We start from the raw sequence: 26,472 nt of genomic DNA, 5'->3' as shown, positions 1-26,472 counted from the left end.
TATTTATTTATTTTTTATTTTATACATATAAGCTGTGACAATGTATTTCCTACCCTATTGAAATAAAGGGAATCATTCATACTGTTTTCTGAAACAGTGCTCAGTCTCCACTTTTCTGTTATTCCCTGGACATCATTGTTTCATAGGCACAAAATTAAGTCCTGCTCATTTGAAATCTATGTAAAAGTCTAGAAAATCCAAGCATAACTCCAGAATTTACTTTTTTCTTTCTTTTTATATATATTTTTTAATGGTTAATACATGAGATGAATAATTATATTTTGCTAAGTACTTGTGCAAACAAAGATCAGGCTTTAAGACTGACTTGCTACTTTGTTTTGGCTGGCTCATATAATCTCTTTTTGACGCTATTTCAGGATAAAACAGGAATGGAATTTCATATTAGAATGTCGGAAGAAAGGCATTCCTCAATCAAAGTACCTCAAGAATGGCTTTGTAGACACTGATGAGAAGATCTTGGACACTTATGAAAAGAATCCTAAGCTCCAAAAAAGGCGTGCTTTGTCAGATGAAATAAAGAAAGAAAGAAACAAATTTATTTTTCAGATTTCTGGAGAACAGTGGACGGTAAATATAATGGAAAATATATTTATATTGTTAGAGTCTGGTCACCTACTACTGTATCTTCTAATCCTTCAAAACTTTTTTTTTGGCCAGTGCATATGAAATCGATGATTTTCACAGTGTTAAAAGTGCAAAAGCATCTCCTATTTTAGCCTGCACTAGTGGTTAGTCTTCAAATATGTTTATTTAAAGACTACTGATAGTTATAATTTAGCTTTCTCAAAAAGGTAAAAGAAATCATACTGCAATGAGGCATCTTTCACTGAAATTCCCAAATGGGTGGAAAGAGATGAAAATAGTATTCAGCTTCATTGGCTTGTTGATGTCTTCTGCTACTCAGAGATCTGCCTTCTTGCTCTAATGGTGTGAAAATATTTTTCTCAAGCTCTGTTGAAATCAAAACTAATACTAGCATCAGTCCACAATGGTCTTGCTGAAAAAAGCACTTTTTACTTGCAGTTGTGTTTGATGTGAAATAGCAGTTTGGAAGTAAGCTCTGAATTAATGGCATTTTGAAAATCGACAAAAGGTAGATTACAGTTGGTCTGAAGTTTTCTAGAGCTATGAAGCCTCTGAGTGAAATTTATTTGAATATACACCACTTTATTAATGAGAAACTGAAATTAGAATTTTGACTTTTTTATAGCTTGTAGTTTCAAAATACGCTTTTGAGATTTTCATTACCAAAAATGCAAGTTGCAAAGTCAATCGATAAGACGGATGAATTTTACTAAAACAATAATTTTTATTGTTCTGAAATGTAACTTTGTCCCAGATATGATATTTGATATGAAGGTGTTTTCTTTTTAAGCTTTCACTTTTTTTTTTTTTTGCTTTAATTCTTTTCTGAATAAACATAAAATAGGTGAATTTCCTAGAAAATAGAAAAACCTGGTTCCCATACAACTCTAGTAAGGAAAGTGTTTCTTCAGCTAATGCCAATCATTCATATGGTAAGATTGGTTGCTGCAGAGCTATCATATCTCATCTTTCACAAACCTTGGATATTGAAAATGATGTTGAAACTATGTAGTCTTACACTGCACCTTTTCCTTTGTTATAATCTTTGCGGGGGAGGTCTTACAGCTTCTTTGTAGCAACTGTAAATACTTTCAGTGCATCAGGGAGCAGAGGACTGCGTAACTGAACTTCTCTGTTGCTTGTTCTCTTTTACCAAACCACCCACATTTTGCTTTGGCACCATAAACAAGGCTTTGCATTAGGAGGCAAAATCAAACATACATAATTTGCTCTGCTTTCCAGGGCATTTCATTTCAAAATGACTTGCTGAAAAATCACATTTATGAGATATCGGTGTACAGTTGTGTATGTTATGCCACTGAGCAGTACACTTGTAACCACCATGCACTTTGATTCTGTCTCCCTATCAATACGGTCACTGTCATATGACATAACTGCTGTGCCTCCTCCTTCCGCCCTGGCCTGGCTATAGTGTGCTTCCTGTTTGAACAAGATATTGTCTGCAAAGATAAAATCATAGCTGTTGTATTCTGGGAAGACTAATGCTCCTTCAAAATCAAAGAACATTGCTAGTCTCTAACAGCTGAAAATGATTTTTAAAGTGGGAGAAGCCACTTGACAAAGTTCTGAAAGAAGCGTATTTCCTCTTATTGCACAAATTTTGTAAAAATTATTGCATGATTAGTTATACAAAATGTATCACTTATTTTGCCTTTTAAAATCTCAACTGCTGCTTCTAAACCAAAGACAGAAATAGACATGACACTCTCCCTATGACTCTCGCAAAAAATGGCATTTTGGCAAGATGAGTTTGCAGACTACACAGTCAGTTGGCTGCCAATTTGAATGTGAAAAAACCTGTAGATAGGTGACAGTTTTTGCAGAAAAGCCTGTTTTGTACGTGGGAGCTGTGGTATCAATTGTGATTTACTTTTTGTAATATGTTTTGCACAGAAATACATCTATGATTTGAAAGTTTGGATGATTAAGTGCTCACACTAGGAGAAGTCAGAGCTGCAATTTCCTGTGCAGTCTTACAGGCACTTAACCAGCTCGGTTTGTTATTGGTTTGCCGCTTACTGTTGGCAGCAGCTAACAGCACAGCCTAGTCAAGTGTCCATTTGGGAATTAGCTGCTGAATCCTGTCTCACTATTAGCTGATAAGTATTTCTATTGTGTTTTCCCTTTCCTCTTACCAATGAAGCAGTAACATATCCTCTAGAGAGTTGATAGTTAAATCTGAGTAGGTAGCTGTTTGACATACAGATTTGATTTTGAGAACTGTGCTTGCTTCTGGGTTGTACCAATTCTCTTTCAGGATGCTGTGAAGCTAAGTCTCACAGAGGGGTAATCCCTAGCATAAGGATTTTTCAAGATCAAAGGAGTGGCTTTGTCACATCCTTCCTGTAGGTCCCAATGCTAAGGGCTCTCATTGGAAAATTGAGCAGCAAATGAGCTAAGTCCACATATCAACTAATTGTGTTATTTACAATGTTGCAGTCAATTAGGATGGCCGCTTGTGTTGTGCACTAACCAGTACCCAGGCTGTCTAGATGGTAAACCAGTAGACGTTACAAAGTTGTATTCTGTTTATGCAGATCCATAACCCTGTGGATAATTAATTCTTACTAGTTATTGCTCAATTTTAAGCCAAATTTTGGAGATAAGCAATTTGAGCCCCTAGGCATCTCAGGTTACCACAGTTTTCTAACAGCATGGTCACACTAACTCAGTGGAAATCTGAACTACAATGCTGTAAGTAGGATTAGAATCAAGCCTTGGTACTAATATAGTATCATGTTGATAACATATAGTCAGTGAGTCCCTCCTGCAGCTTGGGTATGGGTTTGGCCACGCCTATCCAGGGTGGTTAGCTTCTGGCTGTGAACAGTGGTTGGTAACTGCAGTGATAACAGTTTTACCTTTGGCTCCCAGAGCCCCAAATGTGTGACAACATCCTTTAAGGTTATCCAAGCATTTATGTCTCCAATGTCCAATTCCTGTTTAGTCCACCTTTGCCAGCTGGGAAGAGTAGTGCATTAATATTTGTGTTTCAGAAAGAAAAGGTCTTCTAATAACAAATGGGCTAGTCTCATAATCTCATGTTGTGAATGAAATCAGACAGGCTTCTCTGTATATGAAAAATGGGCAGAACCCAGTTGCAATGCGTCTCTTAAACCCTCCTGTGTCTGCAAAACTCTTGGGACCTGATAGCACAAAGATGGTGTACTGTGCCACAAGTAATTTGAAGTCCCCAAGGTGTGTTTAGGAAAAATTCCTTATCTCAGAGTTTTCCAGGCAAACTCACCATGAAAAGGATCTGTATAAGGACTTGGAGCCTTGAATTGTGTTTGAATCTGTTGCCTTGCAGAGAATGATGGAGAGTTGATGAAACACTTGAGATCGTTTGTACATGTACAGTACATCTACTGGATTAAATTAGTTTTTCAGAGAAATAGCACTGCCATTAGAGCAGAACGAAAACTGTGGCAAAATAATGCCATGAATATTCATACGAATTTTTCAGTGAATTAATTTCAACTCTGATTTCCCACTCTGGCTGTTTACTTTTCTTCCTGAGCAATGAATATATATTCTCTAGTGGATCAGTGAATTTTAAATTATTTTCAGAAAATATGTGGGAAAAAAAAAATATTGAATTTGTGAAGTCAGTATCGGCAAAGGAAAGGTGATGGTGTTCACTCAGTACAGAGCTGGACTGTTAGGCTGTTCTTGGCTGTGCTGCTTTACCTAAGCAGAGGTTCTGAATACATACCTACTTTAAACAACTTTAATGTCAAACGTGCACATGTAAATGAATGAGCCATGAAAAATTCTTTACTTGTAAATCATGACCTTCTTGCCTATCATTGCTTCACAGAAGTTAATTACATTTGTATTCTTTCTTTCAATTTTATCATCTAACATGCTGTGTATTTTCACAGAGAACATAGAATTTCCATTTGTTTTTCCCAATTGTTAGTGACAGTGAGGTATTTATTTGCCATGAAGTATGAAGTAGAATTGCTGCATTGAATGGTCAGAGAAATATTTATTGTGCTTATTTAACTTCCAGATTTTTTTTTTCCAAAAAAAATTATATAAAATTCCTGAGCCAGGTGAGTAATACAGGTGGCCCTGAGACATACTAGTTTTGGAACTAGCTCCACACTTTCTCAAACATGAGGAAGATTTGTATCTAAGGTTTTGGGTTGGCCCATGACAGATAAAATTGCAGAGCTGGAAAAGAAACAGAATTGAAAATTCTCAAAGCTTTGATCACGGTTTTAGTTCAGGCTTATGTCTAGTAGATAAATTCTCTCCTAATGGAAATAGTATGGTCAGCAATGTTTGTAGGTTTGCTATTTTTTAAGTTTTGATGCTTTTTTTTTCTTTTTCTCTCCAAAAAATTGATGGTGTTTGAGGTACTGTTCAGCTGTTAAAGGCAAAAGACTGGCTATCCTCCAAGTGTCAGTCTTCATGGAACAATTTATCAACAGGCTGCCAGCTTTTGCATGGCAGCAGAAGATTACAAAAGAACACAAGGGAATCAGAGAGTAAAGCAAATGTAAAGCTTGTGCAAATTTCAGTTCCAATCGCTGTCTAGTTTGTAAATGAAGTAAAATATCACATCAATTTATGTTTTAGCAACACAAATGAAATGTATTGTAAGATGGAGAATACTAAAAAACCACATTATAGCAAAGTATTTGTAAACGTACATTTATAAGTTGCAAGTATGTTTGTAAGATACAAAGAAATTATCTCAAGAGAGAAAAACAAAACAGCGCAATTGATAGAAGAATGGAACCTCTTTCCATTCTTTTGAAGTCATGTCTGAATTTATTTCAGTTGCCACGCAAGAGTATCTTGGTGCTTTAAACTACCCTTAATACAGAAGTAAAGATACTTATAATTTTTTCCCACATGAAGAATTAAAAAAATATTTTGGCTTAATTTTTTTTTTTTTTAAATTATGAAGGAGTTTGGTTGAGTGATCCTGCACTGTTTTCAGTGTACCAAGGAGAAGTTTGTGACATACCCCCTTCAGTCTGGGAAAATAGCAAGGCTGTTGGCTTCACAAGGGCAAGGATTCTTCTTTACTCCCTGATGTATCAGCCAGTAAGGAGCTGGTCTGTTGTAACAAGGCGCAAAACCCCAGTAGTTCAGCAGAAAAAACAGACCTGGACTGTGGAGAAACAGAGTGGCAAATGGTTCCTGTTATCCAGACATTGTTTTCCCTCCAGCATGACTATTCTGTACCCGCATTCCCTGTGAACTGGGGTTCTTCCTTGCAGTGGCATCTATGACACTCTAGCTAAATGCTAACCCCCATGTGCTGCATTTTCAATTCTGTACAGGTAGGAAAGACAATACTAATTGAATTTTCAATTGATGTATATTCTTTTATTTTGCTGCAGAAAAATGTGCAGCACTGGAGTTGAAGGAGTGGAAAGCCACTCCAGAAAGTTGGAGAGATTTCTCATTACCAGCCCTGAGGCGTTTCAGGCATTTTATTTTTTAACTGCCATAAACTGACAAATATAGAAGATGGATCACAATGCAATACACACCTAGTGGGAAAATGAAGCACGAAATGAAATGATCCATGTAAAATACAGAAGGGCAGGTAGCAAGGCAGAACTACATATAAAGGCTAAGCTTCTTCATGTATAAATTTGAAAAGAGCTGAAATTACAGGCAGCAACAGCAAATGAACAGCTTATGATCAACAGTCCAGTACATCTTTAATTACAATTAGATATTTTAATTTAGATAATAATTAAGTATCACTATTCCAAATTTGGAAGTTCAGAATTAATAAAAAACCCCAAACAATTAAAATGTGTCCTTATTGTCTTGGGGGATCTATGATATTTAGAAGAAAAAAAAGTGAGTTATGTCCTCTGTATGCAAAACAGTAATTTCTACTGTGTCTTATTCTTCATGCATAGGAGAATATTGGAAGTTATAAAGGAATTAAAGGATGAAATTCTTACCCCTCTTCTTACAGAACAAAGTTAGTGATAGCTCCTCATCCAGATTATTTATTCCACATTACCAATGCACAGTGATACAAATGCCAGGACAGATTGACGTGTCAAATTACATGCTGCTTTAGAAAGTGGATTTTAAATTATCTGACCTTCAACTTTGCGAAATTATTTTTGTCTGTTTCCAATATAAGGAATTTGATTATATAATTAAAACAAAGATGGGTACATCTGAACAGAATACGATTTAACTAAGGCAAATTTGTAAGACTTAAAGGCTTTAAAACTTAGGTTTAGTAACTGTTATACACTGGAGATTTTTGAGAAGTAAAATAGTCTTAAAATTACTCAGAAGCAAATTTATTTGCTGTGTATTTGGAACAATACTAGAATTCTTAAAAAGATTCTGCATGATTAAAGCACAAATTAATTTCGGTTGTGGACTGGTTTGAAGTATTTTTATTCTTCCTGAAGAAATTCAGTAAAAGTGTTCAAATGTTGCTGAAATAACTTAGGAGTTTAAGTCACTTGTTTGAGAAAAGATTTTTAATAGGTGACATGTATGTTTCCTATCTGAAATCTTTCTGTTTCTTGTACTGTATTCCATCCTGGCAAACTCATTTTGAAACACTGACAGATATTAAGTAAGTAGTCACACTTTTTTTTTTTTGGTGGCACACCTTATTTAGATATTCTCCATACATCCACTCTTCTGTTCTGTGTTGCATTTTAATACATTTTTATGTGTGAATTAAAGCACTGAAATGTATTTTTAAAAATCCCTCCAGCTGGAAAATGGTGATAATATGGGAGACACCAAATAGATTGAATGCTTGAGATAGGTTTCAGCTTTAGAGCAAAGTGAATGCGTTAGCAGTTAAAAAATGAATATGTGATGACAGAGAGTTCCAATGCACTTCAAAATAAAACAGCTCCTATGGGGTTTGGCAAACTGCTGTTCTACATCAAGATAATTAAGACAAAGTGTTGAGGTTTGGCTGTGGATTTTCCTCCCTCCGTATTTAGAAAGGTGGTAGGACAAAATTCTAACGTGATGCTTTCTATTTACCTGTTCTTTTTTCACTTACAGGAATTTCCAGATTCTCTGAAAGAACAGGTCTATCTGAAAGAATGGTATGTGTACAACACGTTGATACAAACCATTCCAGCCTACATTGCATTATTTCAAGATCTGAGAGTACTGGAGTTGTCAAAAAATCATATCAGCCATCTCCCAGTGGAAATTGGTAAGTTGGTTCAATATATTCAGCTGTTTATACTTATGTCATTTAACTATATTCCAGGGAAATTAACATCTTATTAATTTACTGATAATTGTCTTCTGCCTTGTTTCCAGTCAACAGTCCCCTCCAAATTTTTACATCTCTCTGGCTATAATTATACTTGCCAAACTGTATGCAATAACATATGTAAATGTAGTATGGCTCAAACTTGGGAAGAAAATGACATATTTTTCTTATGTGACTTTAAGGCAGTTTTGGTTGTGTTCAAGTACATGGGATGTTGTTCCTGAGAGCCGGTGACATTTTATATTCCTTACAGGTTAAGAAAAATAGAAATATTACAAAACAGTAAGCATCGAACAAGGCTGATGGAAACAAGATTGCGTTAAAAAGTGATGAGAAAGATAATGTTGCATAAAATCCATCTTTTGAATTTTAGAATTCGTTCAGTAATGATGCCCATTTATTAAGGGGTATATCCAACATGATATCAGGGTTTTTAGAGAAACAAATTTTAATGCTTTCATACTTTGGCCTTTGTTATTTTAAGCTACAAAATAAGAAGAATTTCAGTGTTTTGCTCACTTGTATTTTCTGATCTTACTATATAAAAAACTTGTTTGAAAGACTGTAATGGTTTTAGAGGGATTTACTGCTTTTTCATGGAAAAGCGTACCTGTAACAGGTGGTGTCTTTGAGAGATGAAGAAACTGGGTCCACTTTAAGGCCCTTGTAGTTGAATCCATGCACACAGGCGTATTGTTTTCAGATGCAGTAGTCCTAAGTTTTCCCCATGATTGGTATTCCTTACATACACTAAAAGCTAAAAACTTAAAAAAAAAAAAGGCAAAGAATAAAACCTCCACCTCCATAGGTATCACAGGTTTAACTAAGAAAAAAAAAGTGTGTGGGGGAAGCATCCTGAAATGCAGAAATCAGTGCTAGATTTTTCTACGCTTTTCTATTTCTTTTCCACTGTTAGTAAAGCAACATTAATGCTTTTGATTTATTTACTAACATCATATTTTACACAGAAAATTTCCCACTGACATCGAGATATATTTTATGGTTTCAACCTCTCAGCTAAATACACTAACAAATCATAAACAAGACACAAGCAGCAGATAATGGACATAAAATAAACACTAACTGTTTTGTCAGCACTTTGGCCATGGAAGTCAGTGAGTTTAATGGACAAACACTTGCTATCAGCTGGTATGAAAGAAAGGGGAAAGGACATAGTGCCCTTTGAGAGGCCTTCCTAAACTATAAAACATAGGTTTTAAGAGGTTGCTGCTTAACAATCAAGGCAGTTAAAGGCTATGAAAGTTTTTTTTATTTCTTCTTGTAATACTGTGCATCATTAATGAAAATGATTCCCAAGAAAAAACGATTATGAATAGTAATAAAATCTGTTTCCAGAATAAAGGCACATAAAACCTGATCATTCTAGCATAACCAGTTCTCTGTAGAGGGTAATGTAGGTTCCATGTCAGACCTTTCTTGGGGAACAAGGAGGAAAGTTTCAAATGCTTCTAACAGCAACCACTGTTCTTCCAATTACATATAAATTATGTGATTTCTGCTCATTGGTAGCTTTCATGTTATTCTTATTTATTGACTTCCCCTCCAATAGACTCATCCCTCTAGCTTATACTCAATATGTTGTTTTCTTCCTTTCAGTGTTTTCGTTTCTGCTTTTCTATGTAAATGTTTGGCTGGCAGGGCCAGTGAACATTAGAAAACTGTTGCAGGTCCTGCCTCAGAGACAGTAATAGAGCACTGATCATCCTCTTCGCAGTGAACTCTTGTTCAGACTATTTTTTTCAAGATTCAATACATGAGGGCAGGCATAAGTGTACTAAACATTCATCTGGAGAAACCTGGATTTGAACCTTTCCTTTTGAGACTCCGCACAACCAAATTAACAAATTTGTTCATATGTAGATGCTATTTATATAATAAGTCTACATCACAGCGTTAATTCTAGCCTATCCAAAGACACGGATTCACTGACTGGAGCTGTTTAAAGAGAAGTAATACAAAAAAGCCAATCCAGGACTATGCAACCGAATTGTTCAGCGCTCTTTTTTATTTTTTTTTTTTTCCACAAACTGCCTAATGATTTTCAGTCTTAGTGAACGCCCTGTCTTTTTAGACCACCTATTAGTAATACAATGGAGATGCCTTTATTGTTGTGGCATACATTACAAAGCAAGATTTTATCTCAATTTATATAATGCTCTTTTTGTTGACATGTAAGGTGGTACGCTTGAAAATGGCTATTCTTTTATTTAATGTAAAATATATGCCTATGGACATAGACACTGATATGTATTGGAAATGTTCATTATTTTAATAAGACATTATTGTGAAATGTCTTGGTCGTTTTGAAGTTTTTTGGATGCTGGTTCAAAATGAAACCTTTCATATTTTGATCATCTAGCTGCTAAAGTATCACAGGGAAAATAAATGATGTGAGTTTGGTTTGGGAACCCTCTCTAAGCAAGGAGTGAGGACTGGGTGCTAAATCAGAAGGTAAGGTCTCTGGAAAGGTTAAGTGCTAAGGTATTCATCATTTTGTGTTCTGTTTACAAAACAGCAGCAAGTAGGTAAATATCCCTGCTAAAACATACTTGAGAGAAATGACAGATGGCTGAAGTTGGCAGTGACATGCATGCTGTTGAGTCTTTAATCTTCAGGCAGAATTGAAGCCAAGTTTAGACCAACAAATTATCCAGCAGAACCTAAGCTTGGAGCCTTGTTCAGACTACTTTTGATTTTCACAAGTGGGTTTTAAAGCTATGGGAGTATAAGATGATAGAGATATTTTCAGTGAAAAAAAAAAAAAAGCATTGCTGCAGTGGCAGTCTCTGGACTAAAATAGCTGCAGGAAATTAAGTTCATGTTCCTGTTTTACCTGATTTAGAAGGGAAAGCTCTACTCAGAATCAGAAAGAGACATGAACACATTCTCAGATATTCAAATCACACTCTTAGCTATAATCACCTATGCACTTGAACAGATCTAATTTCTATCAGAAGACAGATAAAACTTCTGAATTGATTCCTTTTGTGGAACAGGAAATATTTTCATGGGAAGCAAGAGAACAAAAATGGAGGAAACTGTGAAATGGAGTTACTAATCTGTCTCATAGTTGTCAGGTCTGGTTTTCCCAGGAATCACAGAAGAAAATTCAAGAGCAGAGGCACAGCCAGGTGACTTTCTTTGGCAAAGGTTTCTGGGTGAATTTGCAGTTCTGGCTCTGACTGCACGACTGCAGTGCAGTTCCTGTGTATCAGTTAGTGCCAGTGTATCAGTAATTACTATAATTGAAAATATTCAATAGAATATATTCCCATATTCACATAGGAAGCAGTGAACTGCATTTTCATGTGATTCCAAGGCTTTTGTGCTGCAATGGGATAGCGATGCTACGTCAGGACTTTTTGTCCCACAAATTTTCCTGAAACAACTCAAAGAACTGTTAGTAAAATATTTGTGCCTTATGTTCTCTCACATTTTTGATATACCAAATATTTAAGACGAAAAATAACTGTGCTTTTAAGACATAGTTTAATAATAAATCACAGGGAATTTTTGGTCTCCTCCTCACCCTACAGTATAAAATTTCATTTGTGCATATTGTTAATCCAATTTCCTAGAACTCAGGGGGGAAAACTATAAGTAATACAGTTTTAAATCACTTCTATATACTTAAAATAGATTTTTCTATTAAAAAGTTTCCAAGTACACTGATGTGTGAATTTCCAGAAAGAAAATACATATTCTCAGTCTAAATGCAGTCTAGTTCTGAGGAGCTGCAGACTCATCTCTTAAATTGTAGTTTATTCAATAATGAATATTACCTGTCCAGTGGCTGTGTTGTGTAAAAACAACTGAGGAAAGTTTTGTCCCTATTCAAAGGGGAAATACTAAACACCTGTGCTGCAAGTTGACTGTTTTTCAGAGGATGCCTGTTGTGTTAAGAATAGCTGCTCAAAGGATGGCTTGTTCACAATGGGACAGCTGGTAAGCTCCTCAAAATTGAATCCTTGGTTAGAGCATCACAAAAGTACAAAATTGTACTTTTTATTTGACCAGCTAGAGAGGCAGTTTTTTATTCATCTGCTTAATCTATCAAAAATAGGAACATTGTACTAGAATGTAGTACATACATACTCCTTTTACAAATTTCAACATCATTAGGTCTTGCAAAAGCCAGTACTTTATTAAGCTGAATTTTTGGAAAGTTTTTCAAATAGTGCAATTTGGTACTGAGCTCAGATTGTAAACACTGCCATGGAAACTACTCATTACATAAATTATTTTTCCAAAAAAATTCCCATCAGTTGAGTTTGTCATATTCCTTCATGTAACTACACTGCAGAAAAATGTTAGAACATGCTCCGTCTACACAGAGCAGAATGGTACTAGCGAAGTCTGTGGTTTATTTCTCTGTCTTCACTGGGGTCACAGTGGAGATGCTGGAGGCTGCACATATGATTCCGATTATGATGGAAAAGTATTATGCAAGAAGAAGCTTTTTCAGTTTCATAGGTGTTAAAAATGTATTGTTCTACCCTTCTCAAACAGTTTACGATATGTTTATTTCTGATGCTCAGAAAGTGTTTTCCAGCCTGGAAACTGAGCTTATACTCTACTAGGCCCTTGGGAGATAGACCATTTTTTGAGGATCTCCAGGGATTTCAGGGTCTGTGGTTCAGCTTATCTGCTCACATGGAAAAGGGAAGTCACATAGTTTTCTACAGAATTTCTGATCTACCAAAGTGTGTTCAGTTCAACTCATTGCATTTTAAAATTAATTTTCTTTTCAGCCCTTTCTGTAGACCCTCACCTGACATTTCCTTCCTCAAAGATATGTCCCTCTACCATTCAGCCTTCAAGAACTCCATGTTTTTCTACATCTGTTTTGCTACAAGAAATTTTACTGATACTCTTCTGACCACAAGCTGAGATCCCAAGCTTTACACTTTTTATTTTTTATTTGTAGTAGCCACTCAGCGTGTTCAAATATTCTTAATTGAATACATGAAAGTTGGTTATAAAATGAAGTTTTACTAGCCTAAGGTCAATCTGTTACTGTGCTACAGCTTTTATAAGCCCTAGTGGCAAAAAAGGCTCAAGCAACTTTATGCATAAGGAGTTCAAGAAGTCTTCATCCTTTCTTTACTTGAGTGCTTAGAGTAGAGGTAAATAAAATAAATAAATTGATATTTTAACTGTTATCTGTAAGCTTGCACATCAATATCTCTTTTCAGATAAATCAAAGGCAATACCATGGATTCAGCAAAGACAGTGGAAATAAGAGATGCTTTATCTTGGCCAGTAGGAAGCTGCTATAAGATCATTGCAGATCAATGCAAAAATTTGCTTTGCATTTTATGCAAGTGGATGTGTGTTTGTATTGAGTGGGATCCTTAGATGATGAAGACTCTCTGTAACCTCATCTGTATTTTGCCTCTGACACTTTATTAGGAGCACTAACATAGGCTTGCCTAAATGGTGAAGTCCCATTACAATTATTACTATGCTGCATTGCCTATCAGAAATTATGAAGTCTAATTGCTGGTGTAATTTTCTTTAAATAATGAATTCAAAATTTAAACTGGGAATAAATGCTATCTTAGGCAACAACTATGGCATTGAAGCTTACACTTAAAAATAAAATATACTTAATTGTGAAACTGACAGGGAAGCCATGGATTTCATTACTACTTTTACTGCCTCTCTTTGGAAAACTCAGAGATGTTAGCTGTTTAACTCCCTAATTTGCATCTTTTTTATGGAACTGAAAATTCAATGCCATTAAGCATAGTTAACAGCAGAGTTGTAGCAGCAATGATTTTATTATTACTACTATTAATTGAGAAGTTGTGTTTGAGTACTATTTCAGTGTATAGGTGGCAGGTGTGGTGATCAAATTCTGCACCATATCTGAGTGGAAGACTTCTTCACAAAAAAAATATAAATGAGCCTCTACATACAAATTACAAAGTGGGAAATGCCACTCACAATGCCTTACCCCTCCCCTCAACCCCTCAGTTCCCCAGCCGTTGTTGCAATAAACTCCAAACATAGACGAGAATGGCTGGAATCTTACTGACAATGCCTATGGCATTTGAAAGTTATTTAGAGATTCATTGCTCCCTATTTTTGCACTCCTGCAGCCAAGAGACCTTTATTTGAGAATCTTGAATTGTCATGAATGTTGTCTTATAGTCATGTATTTGTGCTCTTTCTCTGACAAAAATAGCCTATCAGCCTTGTTTAACAGGTCTAGGGGAAAAGGAGAGTGACAGTGTTACTCCTTTATGCCCGAGAAAGGGAAAGATCTCAGTCTGTAACCTGGAGTATTATTCAGGCAACTCATATAACTTAGTGCTATCCCTATGTAGATTGTTGCTTGTAAGAATTTAAAAAGTTTTTTTAGAGCAAGGAGTAATTACGGATGTGGAGCTGAATGGAAACTAGGTTGAAATTAAAGATTTCTAAAGGAAAAGCAAGCTGTGCTCAACTAATTTGATTTCTGTCTTTCTTTTGAGAAGCTGATTGAGCTTCAAGTAGTAAATCTTGTCTATATGGCATCCCATAAAGTATTTGATACAGTGAACTACAGAAAATGATTGTTTGAATCCTGGAAAATGGACTTTGATGCAACAGTTGTAAAAATGAGCAAAGGATTTGCTAAAGCGCAGGCAACAAGGGACTTGTTTGTAAAGACAAGCTATTGGTCAGGAGGGATATCACTTGTGGAGTTTATCGAGGACCAGTTTTGAGTTTATTTCTTAATTATTTTAATAATTGTGAATAACAGGGCTATTGAAACTTTTTGCTGACACAGTTTGGGTGCTATTGTCATGGCACAAACAGGAGGAAATATGAAAAGCTGGATGAGCAGGTGAGCCTCCAAAAAAGTAGGGAAATTAAACTAATGATTGCAGAGATCATGTGCTCAGGAGCTAATAATTTGTGCAGCAAGTCATGAGCTAATTAAAAGAAAATAGTTGAAGAAATGAAATTCCTAATCTAACAGTCAGAGAGGGTCAATTCAGTATGATAAAACTGTGAAGTTGTGGTCACCCACATCCAAGAAAATTTATTTCAGATGGGAACAGATTCAAAAGAAGTCTATTAGGACCATGCAAGATTTTTATTTTGTGAGAGGAGATTAGAAGAATTGGCTTATTCAGGCTAGTAAGTAAATTTTGATATGTCTGCTACCTATGAAAAGACAACATCAGGGAAAGAAAATACTTATTTAAAGATAAAATTGTCAAAAGAGTTAATGTTTATAAAACTTCTATGGATAAATTTAGACTGGCAGTACTAAGACCATTCCAAATTATGAAAAGGCTAAAACTCTGTAGGTTTGTTTTTCCATAACAGCAGTGGATGTAAAAAACTAAACTACTTTTGAGATGGAATGTGATAAACTGTTTCCTTAACCACTTGTTCCCTGAACTGAAAAAAAAAAAAAAAAAGATTATGTCAAGTTGTGGTATAAGGTTTTTATCCAGGAGGTCCTTGGGAGTCTTAGCTATGTCTTAATGGTCCTAGAGGTTGATGTTTAACTACTTCTCAGCTGTCAGATGGCATAACTTAATCGATTAACAGGAGAGCCCAGAATTGAAAAAAGTGCAGTCATTATGCAGAATTGCAAGAGATTGCTCCCTGCAGGCAGATCTGGCAAACTGTATCCCACTCATCTGTGTTGTTCTGAGTTTGTTATCAGAATGAAATTCCATTGTAAAACTCATGACATTTTCCAGCAATTTTCATAATTTTAGCCACAGCAGTTACTGGCAATTTACTGTAGGTTCTGTAGTGAGCTTTTGTCAGGTTAGAGAGAGATTATATATGACAAGAAAAACTGTGCTGTGTCTTTGTCTTACTTGCTTTCTCATACTTCCAAGCTGGGACACACCATGTTGTGAAATTTGACATACCTGTTAGAAACTGTGAAAGGAGAAAAATCTTGACAAATCGTATTTTCAGAAGGCAGGACAGTCAGAAAGGAAAGGTGTGCTTGTCTCTGTCACTCTGCCCAGAAAGGTTGTTAAACATACATGATTTATTTTATTTTTTTTTTCTTTTTTTAAGCAATTCTGATCCATATCTCCTAGTTATGCAATGGAGATGCATCATCTGAACTGAGGTAGACAAGAGGGTGACTAGGATGTTGATGACACTAGATGCCTTGTCCACATTCATTCTCCAGCCACTGATGGAACTGGGAGAAAATTCAGTGGCTGAAAAGTTAGCAAATATATCTGTTGTGGGTTAACACTCATAGACATCTAAGCCTCAGACAGCTTGCTCAGCCCTCTGCAGCTGCTTGATCAGTCTCCCACAGCAGGACTGGGAAAGAATTGGAAGGGCAAAAGTGAGAAAACTTCTGCATCAGGATGAAGAGAATTTAATAAGTAAGGAAAAACAAATAAGCAAGTAAACAAACAAGTGATGCAAAAGCATTCACTCACCACGAGACCAATCTCTGGACCAACATCCAGTCAGTCTCTGAGCTATAGACACCTTGGAAAACTCCTCTTGTTTCCTCCCCACCATCAGTTTTTACTGTGGAATGTGATGTTATATTCTGTAGTATATTCCTTTGGTCTATTTGGGTCCAGTGGCTTGGCCCTGTCCCCTCCCAGGCTCTTGCTCACTGCTAACTGATTCACCGGGGCAGTGGAGTGAGAAATGAGAGAATGCCTTCATGCTTTGTAAGCACTGTTCAGCAACAGCAAACACACTGGTGTGCTATCACCACTCTTTGGTCACAAATCCAAAATATACGGGCTGCTATGGAGAAAATGAACTGCCAGACAGATCCAGTACAACATCCCATTGCTGAAAGAAAAGACAAAACATTCCAGTGCTAATGAGTAAGTAGTTCCTTTTTCATTCCAGTAGATTTGCCTTCCTTCACTAAGGGATAAATTTGTGATTCTCTATTTTATTTGAAATCATCTCTGCTTCAGTGATTATTTTGTTGCAAAGAGGTGATAAGTTGATATTTATGCCATTTAGCATTTTATGTAATACCTGCATTTGTCTATATCATGATTCTAAACCTGGTGAAGCTTCATCATGGGTAGGCTAAACTTCTATTACTTTGATTTGGTTAAAAATGCAGAAATAAGGCAGTTCACACATTTACACAAATAGGCTGCTTGGATTAACTCTCTTGCACCAGTCCAAATGACCCCTGTGGGAGATTAACATAGTGCCAAAACAATGCCTGCTGTATTCTTACAGAAAATTTTGCTTCTGCTATTTTAACTAAAAAAGGACTTCACACTGGTTAGGAAAAACAATGTTACCTTCCTAAAAGGACAGCTCTGTTTTGAAACAACACTTCATTTTCTATTTCTGGCAGAGCTAAAACTGGGAGGAAGCTGAGTGGGAGCATCTCTATTTTTCTCTGTTGCAACCTGTAGAGATTACCATAATGGAGTTCTTACCACATACAGCCACTTGTGAGAAAGATTAGGGTGGTCCAGCCATCATTTGAAGACAATGTTGAATCCAAGGGATACTCTGGGATTTATATAAAATGCTGCGTGCCTCTGCTTCTGACATTATCAAGGAAAAAGTGTGGGGCTTTCAAATCCCTGTGTTCTGGCCTTTGGTAAGGATTTTCCCAGACTGCAAAAAATGAGCAGCTCTAAAGCAACTTTTACTTTGGAGGGAATTTAACTAAGCATTAGTAGTTTAAAGATAAGCTCACTATTATGACAGTTTTGAATACCTGAGGTGTACTGCAGAGAGATTCTCCTCAGTGTTATCCAAATCCCAGATTTAAAAAAAAAAAAAAGATTAGAAGACTGATATAATATAAACTTGTGGATCTCATGTATGTCTTGTCTTGATTTGCCAATTTATCTTCTGTTCTGAGAACCTGTTGACATAAGGGGCTGTTCTCTCCCCATTTCCAACTGCTGAACTGCATTTAAGTTTCTTACTGCTGCTCTGCATTGTAAATGCTGTATTCTATCAATTGTGAGGGGGGAATATCTGTGGAATATCGCTATTAGAGGACAATATTGCAGATGATGCCAGCTGGTATGCTGGAGTGAAGGGATACCATCCAGAAAGACCTGGACAAGCTTGAGGAGTGGGCCCATGCGAACCTTCTGAAAGTCAGTGAGGCCAAATGCAAGATCCTGCACCTGGGTTGGGGCAATTTCCATGTTAGTAGAGGCTTGGGGATGAATGAATTGAAAGCAAGCCACAGGGACAGGCTTAGGTGTACTGGTTAATGAGAAATTTGATATGAGCTGGCAATGAGCACTTGAAGCCCAGAAAGCCAAATGTACCCTCGGTTGCATTAAGGAGATGTGGTGAGCACGTTGAAGGAAGTGATTCTTCTCTTATATTCCACTCTGGTGACACACCACCTTGAGTATTGTTTTCAGCTCAGGGATCCCCAGTACAAGAAAGACATGGACCTGTTAGAGCGGGTCCAGAGGAAGTCAGAGAAAATGGTCAGGGGACTAGAAGTCCTCTCCTATGAAGAAAGGCTGAGGGAGTTTTTCAGCCTGGAGAAGGTGGCTCTGGGGAGACCTTATTGCATCCTTTCAATATATAAAGCAGGCTTTTGAGAAAGATGGAGAAAGATCTTTTACCAGGTTCTGTAGGGACTGAAGAAGGGATAATAGACTAAAATAGCATAGATATAGTTTGGTCAGAAAGATGAAATTTTTTATGATGAGATACTGGAATAGGTTTCCTAGAGAAGTTGTGGATGCCTCACCGTGGAAGTGTTCAAAGTTAGGTTGGACAGGGCTTTGGACTAGATGATCTTTGAAGGTTCCTTCCAATTGAAACCATTTTGTGTTTATGTGATTCCGTAATATCCATGTAATACAACACAATTGTCCATAGAACGTTCTCATATTGTATGTTTTTAAGGATCCCTTTGCTAACACGTCAGCTATTTGATACGTTCAAATACCTTACTTCCTACCCCTTTGACTATGTCACAGTATATTTTGCATTTTTTCAGTATAAGACATTTTGAATTTTAATATTTCTAAAACTGATTTAACTTAAGGTTATGTAAAACTATAAATCAAAGAAACAGAAAATAAAATTTTGACCAAATGTAACCTAGAACATTATATGTGCCTTAAAATTAAGCTCACAAGAATGATAAATTACAATAAAGAAAACAATGAAAAAAAAATCCATGTCCATTATCTTTTATAATCAAAAGTATGCAATGCTGGATACCAAAGATAAAATTCTTGATGTGTTAAATTTAGTAGGAGTGATTTTTCTAAATTATTAAGTTCTATAAAGAAAATGCTTAGATACTTTTCAGTTAGCAAGTTTTTTAAAGTGGCCAAACCAAAAGCCAACTTCTCTAGTTTCAACTTCAGTATGCCAATAGGTATCTCATCCCTGGTGGAATCAAGATCTTTGCAAGTCTTTGCTACTTCCTTTCAAACTCTCCCAAAAACCATTGCTGATTAAGGGAAGTCCTTATGAGTGAAGCACAGCACTATTGCCTCCCTGCAATCTCAGTGAGCACTGCAGAAAATATGTATTAGTCTCTCACCTACTATCACATAAAGGATTTTTTTCTTTGCTAAACCGAGTATGCCTTTTATTTTCACTTTCTCCTTACATTTTTTTTCCCCCTATGCACTGATTTTAATTATCTTTCTGTCACAGGCTGTTTAAGAAACCTTACAGTTCTCAATGTGAGTTTCAATAATTTGAAGTCAGTTCCTCCAGAACTGGGTGATTGTGAGAATCTGGAAAAACTGGATTTGTCTGGAAATATGGAAATAACAGAGCTCCCATTTGAAGTAAGATAACAAACCATGTTTCTTCCATTTTTTTATTTGGCTTGTAAGGTATTCTATCACGGTCTTAAAATCTTTTCTTCACAGATTAAATTACATTCCTTGTAGTTTTAAGTGATTATATTTTAGCAGTAATATCACTGAAAATGCCTGAGCAGCAGTTAAATGGGACCAAGTTTATTTGGTTTGGTTTTCAAGTGACTAAATTTTGCTTGTATTTATTCTGATATATGAAGGAAGACATGATCTCAGAGGGGACTTGGCCAGTGGTGATAAGGAGAAGGCTGCAAATAGCTATTTTCTGTGAAAGTGAAGTGTATCTTGACAGTCAAATTCACATACTCACCTTCATTTGTTCCCAGTGTTTGTTTTCCTTTAAAAAGAGTATAGAGAGTTCTATAAACAATACTGCATGTTGCTGTGAGCATAAATATCTGTCTGAAAGGGATATTATGTGTGAGGCATGGTACGAATATATAAGAAAGAATGAGTAAAGGACTCCCAGGCATGCACCAACACTGTTAGTTGTGTTGGATGCATAACTACTCTCTGCCACAGCCGCCCAAGACCTATCATTCATGGAGGAATGAAAACATTGGCTCATACCTAACCACAGTTTCAGATGTCATCTGTATTTCTCGGGCTCTTAATTTCCTGATTCCTGGAGGATTTTTTGGGGGAGCTTTAGGGAGAAGCCAGGCTCTACTTTATTGTTTCCTACTTTTTCTCTAAACATCTGTTACTGGTGATTTATAGGCAAGTGGATTAAACTTATATGAGTTCTATTTTGGCCATGTTTATGTTCTGTTATGAAATGTAAACAGTAATTAACTTTCCCCTATGAATTTTCACTTGAAGGTAGTTCGTCTGAAAATAATTTTTAAAAAATGATGTGAAGAAAACAGAAACAAATGGTGAACATTAGCTTCACATCATAAGTGGACACCACATAGAAATGCTAGCAACAGCACAAACAGCACAATTCTCCTTTGTACTTCATCTCCTCCTTCAGATAACAAGTATAGAGGACAAAATAGATAAAGTTTAACTGGTAAAAAGGAATCATAATGGAATCAGGAAAACATATATTCTAAACAGGTAAAGGAACTAAATATAGACAACTAAGAAAAGAGAGTATATTCAAACTGGTGTACTAGAGTGGTGAATTTAGTTTCAATCATTGGTATGTCAAAATCAGTGAGTATTTTCTCAGTTGCTTCTAAAGGCCGTGTAGTGCCAAGGCTTACCCCTGTCTATGTGTTATGGGTAGCCTTTGCATATAAACCTAACTGGGCATGTAAGTCTTTCCAAGGCTAAGTCCTAAGAGACTAGTTTCTCTTGGAAAGCTCAAAAGTATTGTTGTCTTCTGGCAGTCTCCTGCTCAATGGGATTAGAAGCCACTAAAACTAAGTGTAGGCTACTAGGTAATATTCACTTGCGATCTATGGAAAAAAACATGGGAGTTTTGCATATGATTTTATATAACAGCAAGAACTGGAGGCAACATCATGTCAACATGGTCTAAATGGTCAAGAAGAAGAACATTTACGTTGTTTATTGTGTTTCCTTGTTTCTCTAGAGGCCAGCATTTAGTTTCTACTTGCAGTGACCTGTGAAGTAGGCTACATAAACTTCTGATTTAGTTTATAAAATCAGTTTCCCAGAATCAACATTCCAAAGGCAGCCTTGGAAGCTGGACATGCAGTTAAAGGAACACCTTTGCCAAATGATCTGAAACGCCCCAAAGTGTTTGGCCTATGGTACATTCAGAAAAGTTGATGTTATTCAGAGCAATTGTAGCAGTATTTTCGCTAATGTACTATGTGTCTGATGTTTGATTCTCAGATGGGCAAAAGATGGTAACCACTGGAAGGTGGCTATTTAGTAAATTGAAATATTGAATTAGTCTGAACATTCTAAAGGGAAAACAGAAAGACTCTGTGAAGTATTGTGGTGGGCTAACTTTGGCTAATGGCCATATGAGCATCCAGCTGTTCACGCCCACTTCCTCCTCAGCATGACATCAGGACAAAATAGGATAAGAAAGCTCATGGGTTGAAATGAAAGGGAGATTGTTTACTATTTACTCTTGTGGGAAAAACAGACTGTACTTGGGGATGGTTAATTTAATATTTGCCAATATATATTTGGGTAGTGAGAAACAAAGACATTAAAACAATATCTTTTTCCCACCCCTCTCCCAGGGTCACCTTTACAGTGTTTGTGTGATGGGTTAGTGTTTGGCAGGGTTTTGGTAGTGAGAAAAGGGCTACTGGTGTAGATCCTGTAAGAAACTTTGAAAAGCACCCCTTGCTTCAAGTGAGACCCTCCTCTGGCCAAGGCTGAGTCAATCAGTACCTCTGCAATAGCGTATTTTTGTTTTGGGAATTCTTTTCTTTTGGAGAGGACTTGGACTTGAGAGAGTCAAGCATATGGACAACCAGGTCAATGAGGAAAGAAGAGAGGCAGGCACACTGGAGAAGCCATTCCCCCTTGGCCCATGATGAGGCTGAACCCTTTCAGACCTTAGAGAGTAAGGATGCAGCAGAATCCTGTCTGCAGCCCACGGAGGACCCCATGCTGGAGCAGGTGGAGGCCCACAAAGAAGGCCGTGACTCTGAGGAAAGCCTGCACTGGAGCACTCCATCCCAGGGAGCACCACTGCCTACAGTGCTTGTAGGAGAAGTTCATGAAGGACTGTCTCCCATTGGAGGGACTCCATGTTGCAGAATGGGAGGACTGTGGGGAGCTTTCCCCCTGAGGAGGAAGAAGCAGCAGAAACCACATGGGTCAGACTGACCCCTGACCATCCCCATTCTCTGCCCTGCTGCACCACTGCAGGGGACGAGATGGAGAACTGGAAGCAGAGCGGGGCCTAGGAGGAAGGGAAGAGTCAGGGCATATAAGATCCGGTTGTACTTATCACTGTCTTGCTCAGGTTCAATTGCTCAGTGGTTTTGTTGTTCAAATTAAACTGAATTTGTTTCCTCAAGTTGAGTCCATCTTTTCGCTGTGACTACAATTGTTGAGTGAGATCTCTCTGCCCTTTGACTGGACCCTTGGCCCTTTAGCTGTATTTTCTCCTCTCCATCCCACTGGACGGGGGTAGGAGTGAGTGAGTGGCTGCGTGGTGTTTGTCATGAGCTTGGTGGGCTTAAACCACAACATTTCAGAAATTTTACATTGCAGGACGGCAGAGGGAGTTATAGCCAGTATGTGGTTGTTTCTAGCTGCTTCTTTTTCCTCCTCACACTTTTTCTCTTCTCCATCATGGTTTCTCCATGAAACTTTCTTCAGGAATATCCACCTGCAGCAGTGTGGTTCTTCCACAAGCTGTAATGTGGAGATCTGCTCTACCATGGAACACTTCCTCTTCCTCCTGCACTTTACCTTGATGTTCCCTCTGCTATTTCTCACTCTATTTATTCTCTCCCTCTTTCTCTGGCATTTTAGTTTTTCCTTTCTTAAATAAGATTTTATAGTGGCACCACTGAAATGCTGGGGTTTGAACCCTGAGCCCCCAAATTAAGGTTGACATATGGGTGATTCCCACAGCCCTTCACACAGAGGTGGTGAGTTTGCCTTATAGCTTCCCCCCAGGGTGCGGCCAAACCCGCCAGGGGAGCCCGAAGGGGAAAGGAGTTTACAAAGGTCAGGTGTCCCTGCTTGGGGATAAAAGCTGGGACCACTTGCAGGGAGTCAGGAGTGTCTGTCTGTGGAGTGCACTCCCCAGAGCTTCCTGGTTCAGGGAAGACCTCCTGACTCTCCCTGGAGCTGGGCCCCAGTCTGTTTAGACCTTTGTGAACGCAGGCTGATGGGGTGAGAGTTGCCACGTGGGCACCTTTTTCTTATGCTTTTAACTGGCTGGCCTGGCTGTTTCCCACGCCAACTATGGGCAACCTTGGTTCACTGTTTGTGCCACCTGTTGTGGGCTGAGTCATGTTGTATGTGGGATCGTTGGGGGTGGTGTCTATCATGTATGAGCTTGTTGACCTGTTTGTACCCCCGGCGGTCATTCATATAGTAACATTTCTGTCTACAATACAGTCTGCATATTGGTTCATCTCCCTGCTGGTGCTATCATTTTTGTTGGGCCTGGTCATTGGCAAAACACAATTGGCTGAGGAGCTCAGCTGTGTCCTGTGGTGGGTCCTTTGGAGCTGTCTGGAACTGTCTGTCCAGCATGAGGCTCCCCCTGATCTCTTCTCACAGAGGCCACCCTGCAGCACCCATACTGCCAGTACCTTGGCATGGACACCCAATACAAGTGTTTACAGAATAGAATCATAGAATAATTTAGACTGGAGAAGACATTTGTATCATCAAGTCCAATCACTACCCTAGCACTGGCCACCACTAAACCATGTCACTAAGCACCACATCTACACATCTTTTAAATAACTCCCAGGGATGGTGACTCCACAACTTCCCTGGACAGCCTGTTCCAATGGTTGACAACCCTTTCACTGAAGAGATTTTTCCTGATATCCAACCTAAGCCTCTCCTGGCACAATGTGAGGCCATTTGCTCTTGTCCTGCCATTTGTTACTTGAGAGGAGAGACCATCCTGCACCACGCTGCAACCTCCTTTCAGGAGGTTGTAGGGACTGATAAGGGTTCCCTTCACCCTCCTTTTCTGCAGGCTAAATAGCTTCAGTTCTCTCAGCTGCTCCTCATGAGAGTTATGCTCTAGACCCTCCACTAGCTTCATTGCTTCTTTGGACATGCTCCAGCCCCTCAATGCCCTTCTTGTAGTGAGGGACCCAAAAGCGAAGCCGGTATTCATGGAACAGCCTCATCAGTGTCAAGTAGAAGGGGACAATCACCACCCTAGTCCTTCTGGCTACACTATTTCTGAGACAACCCAGGACACTATTGGCCTTTTTGGCCATCTGGGCACACTGCTGGCTTGTATTCAGCTGGCTGCTGACCAACACCCCCAGGTCCTTTTACACTAGGCAGCTTTCCAGCCACTCTTCCCCAAGCCTATAGCACTATATGGGGTTGTTGTGACCTAAGTGCAGTACTGAGCACTTCACCTTATTGAACTTCTTAGTCTTGGCTTTGGCCCATTGATCCAGCCTGTCCAGAACCCTCTGTAGAGCCTCCCTACCCTCAAGCAGATCAACACTCCCACCCACTTTGGTGTCATCTGCAAACTTACAGAGAGTGCCCTTCATCCCTTCATCCAGATCACTGATAAATATATTAAACTGAACTCAGCCCTGAGCAACACCTCTTGTGACTGGCCACCAGCTGGATTTAACTCCATTCACTGGACTGAATAACCCCAAGTTAGACAAATTCAGTTATTACCTAATACACTTATTGCTTGCATCTATTAATCCCGTGAAATGCTTGAAAGGGTTGATCGTCATTCTCTCCTGTGGTCTAAGTACTGGGAACTGGACACTGTAAATGAGAAAGTACAAGCAAACTGTTTTCGTTAAGTGAATGGGTTCCTTTTACAATATTGGGGAAAAAAACAAAGAAGAAAACTTGGCAACCAGTACACAAAATAAGGTAGAGAGCTGCTAAAAATGTTTCCTGTTTATCATCTTGTAGCAATTTTTATTTGACCTTCAAATCCTTGAAAATTCCTTCTGAATAGGTTGAAGAAATGCATGAGAACAGCAACAATATTCTCCAGTGTAAAAGGCAGACTTCAGCCCAACAGAAATTATCAAAGTCTAAGTTTACCTTGGTCTTGTACCAAGGTAATGGTACAAAATAATGGCCAGAGAGACCCTGATAACATATAAAAAAATGGATTCAAAGAGATTGATAACATGCCTGTAATTAAGAAGTTTTGACAGACTCATAAAGATTTACAAGTTCATCAGAAATCTGAGACTGAATTATGTCTTCAGTAGCTTGCTCCCTGTTCCCTTTCTATCCATTTTCATTATGAAAGGTACAAAACATAGTGAGGTCTTGAAGCTTTTAATTTCTCTGGTTATTTAGTTGTTTTTACTTTCTTAGAAAAACAGTGCCTTTTTTGTTTGTTTGTACGCATGTGTTTCTTTATAAATTGACTAAAAATATTATATAATGAACTAATGAAGGGGGAGAAATCTTAATGAAATTGATCATATAACACAAGACTGCTTCCAGACTGATATCCAGTAGTGGCAGAATGTCAGTGTAGGTTATTACAAAAAAACCTTACGGCGTCACCAGATACCCATTTTGAATCAAAGCTTCTGATTTGTGAAGACAGCTAACCATATATGTGTATGCATTTTTGCTGGACACACCAGTTGTTTCTGTGCTTGAACTTGTTAATCAGCCATATAAGAAATTCACAGACTGTTACATTGTCTGTTAAGTCTGTTAAATTGTTTTCTAAAGAGAGAAAGTTCAGGAAAAACAAGATAATAAGCACCTTTATCTTGTACTATTTTTCAGGTAAATTACTGCTGTTAAGGAGGTTTCCAGCATGTAAACTGACTATAGTCCTAGCTTTTTTAATCTACCAATTTAATTTTTGGTGTGGCTGTTTTAAGCTGAGGTATGCTATGGTTGAGATGCGCTAACTGAACTGAAGTCTTGAGATTCTTTATTTTCTTCTAATAGATTCAGTATCTGATAACAGTACATCCTCCTTTTTCAGTGTGTGGAGAAAAAGTCCACACCCCAAACCACAGCATTCTGCTTGGCCTAATGCAACCTGTTATGTGGAGGGGCTATATCCGTTTACTAGGAACATGTATGTCCAGTACCTGGACTCTTGCCAGTATTTCTATTTGGGTGTGCTTTGGAACTATGCCTTTAGTGACATGGCCCATGCCACAGCATCATGTGTCTGTTCATTTCTTGTCGACATCTCTT

At 37.8% G+C, this 26,472-nt stretch overlaps 1 protein-coding gene across 1 annotated transcript in view; it reads left to right on the top strand.

Moving 5' to 3' along the window:
- Positions 1-377: 377 nt before the first annotated feature.
- LRRC2 (leucine rich repeat containing 2) overlaps positions 378-26,472 on the top strand; it is a gene marked incomplete at its 5' end in the record, with an annotated part of 49,336 nt that continues 23,241 nt past the window's right edge. Inside the window, 3 exons of the mRNA XM_008946404.1 lie at positions 378-588; positions 7,651-7,807; positions 19,508-19,644. Coding sequence (XP_008944652.1) covers positions 378-588; positions 7,651-7,807; positions 19,508-19,644 — 505 coding nt within the window. The remainder of the gene's footprint in view (positions 589-7,650; positions 7,808-19,507; positions 19,645-26,472) is intronic.

Source organism: Merops nubicus, unplaced genomic scaffold (assembly GCF_000691845.1).
Source record: "Merops nubicus isolate BGI_N331 unplaced genomic scaffold, ASM69184v1 scaffold17180, whole genome shotgun sequence".
Lineage (NCBI taxonomy): Eukaryota > Metazoa > Chordata > Aves > Coraciiformes > Meropidae > Merops > Merops nubicus.
Note: the sequence above shows the minus strand (reverse complement) of the source record. Positions and strands in the feature narration are given on the sequence as shown.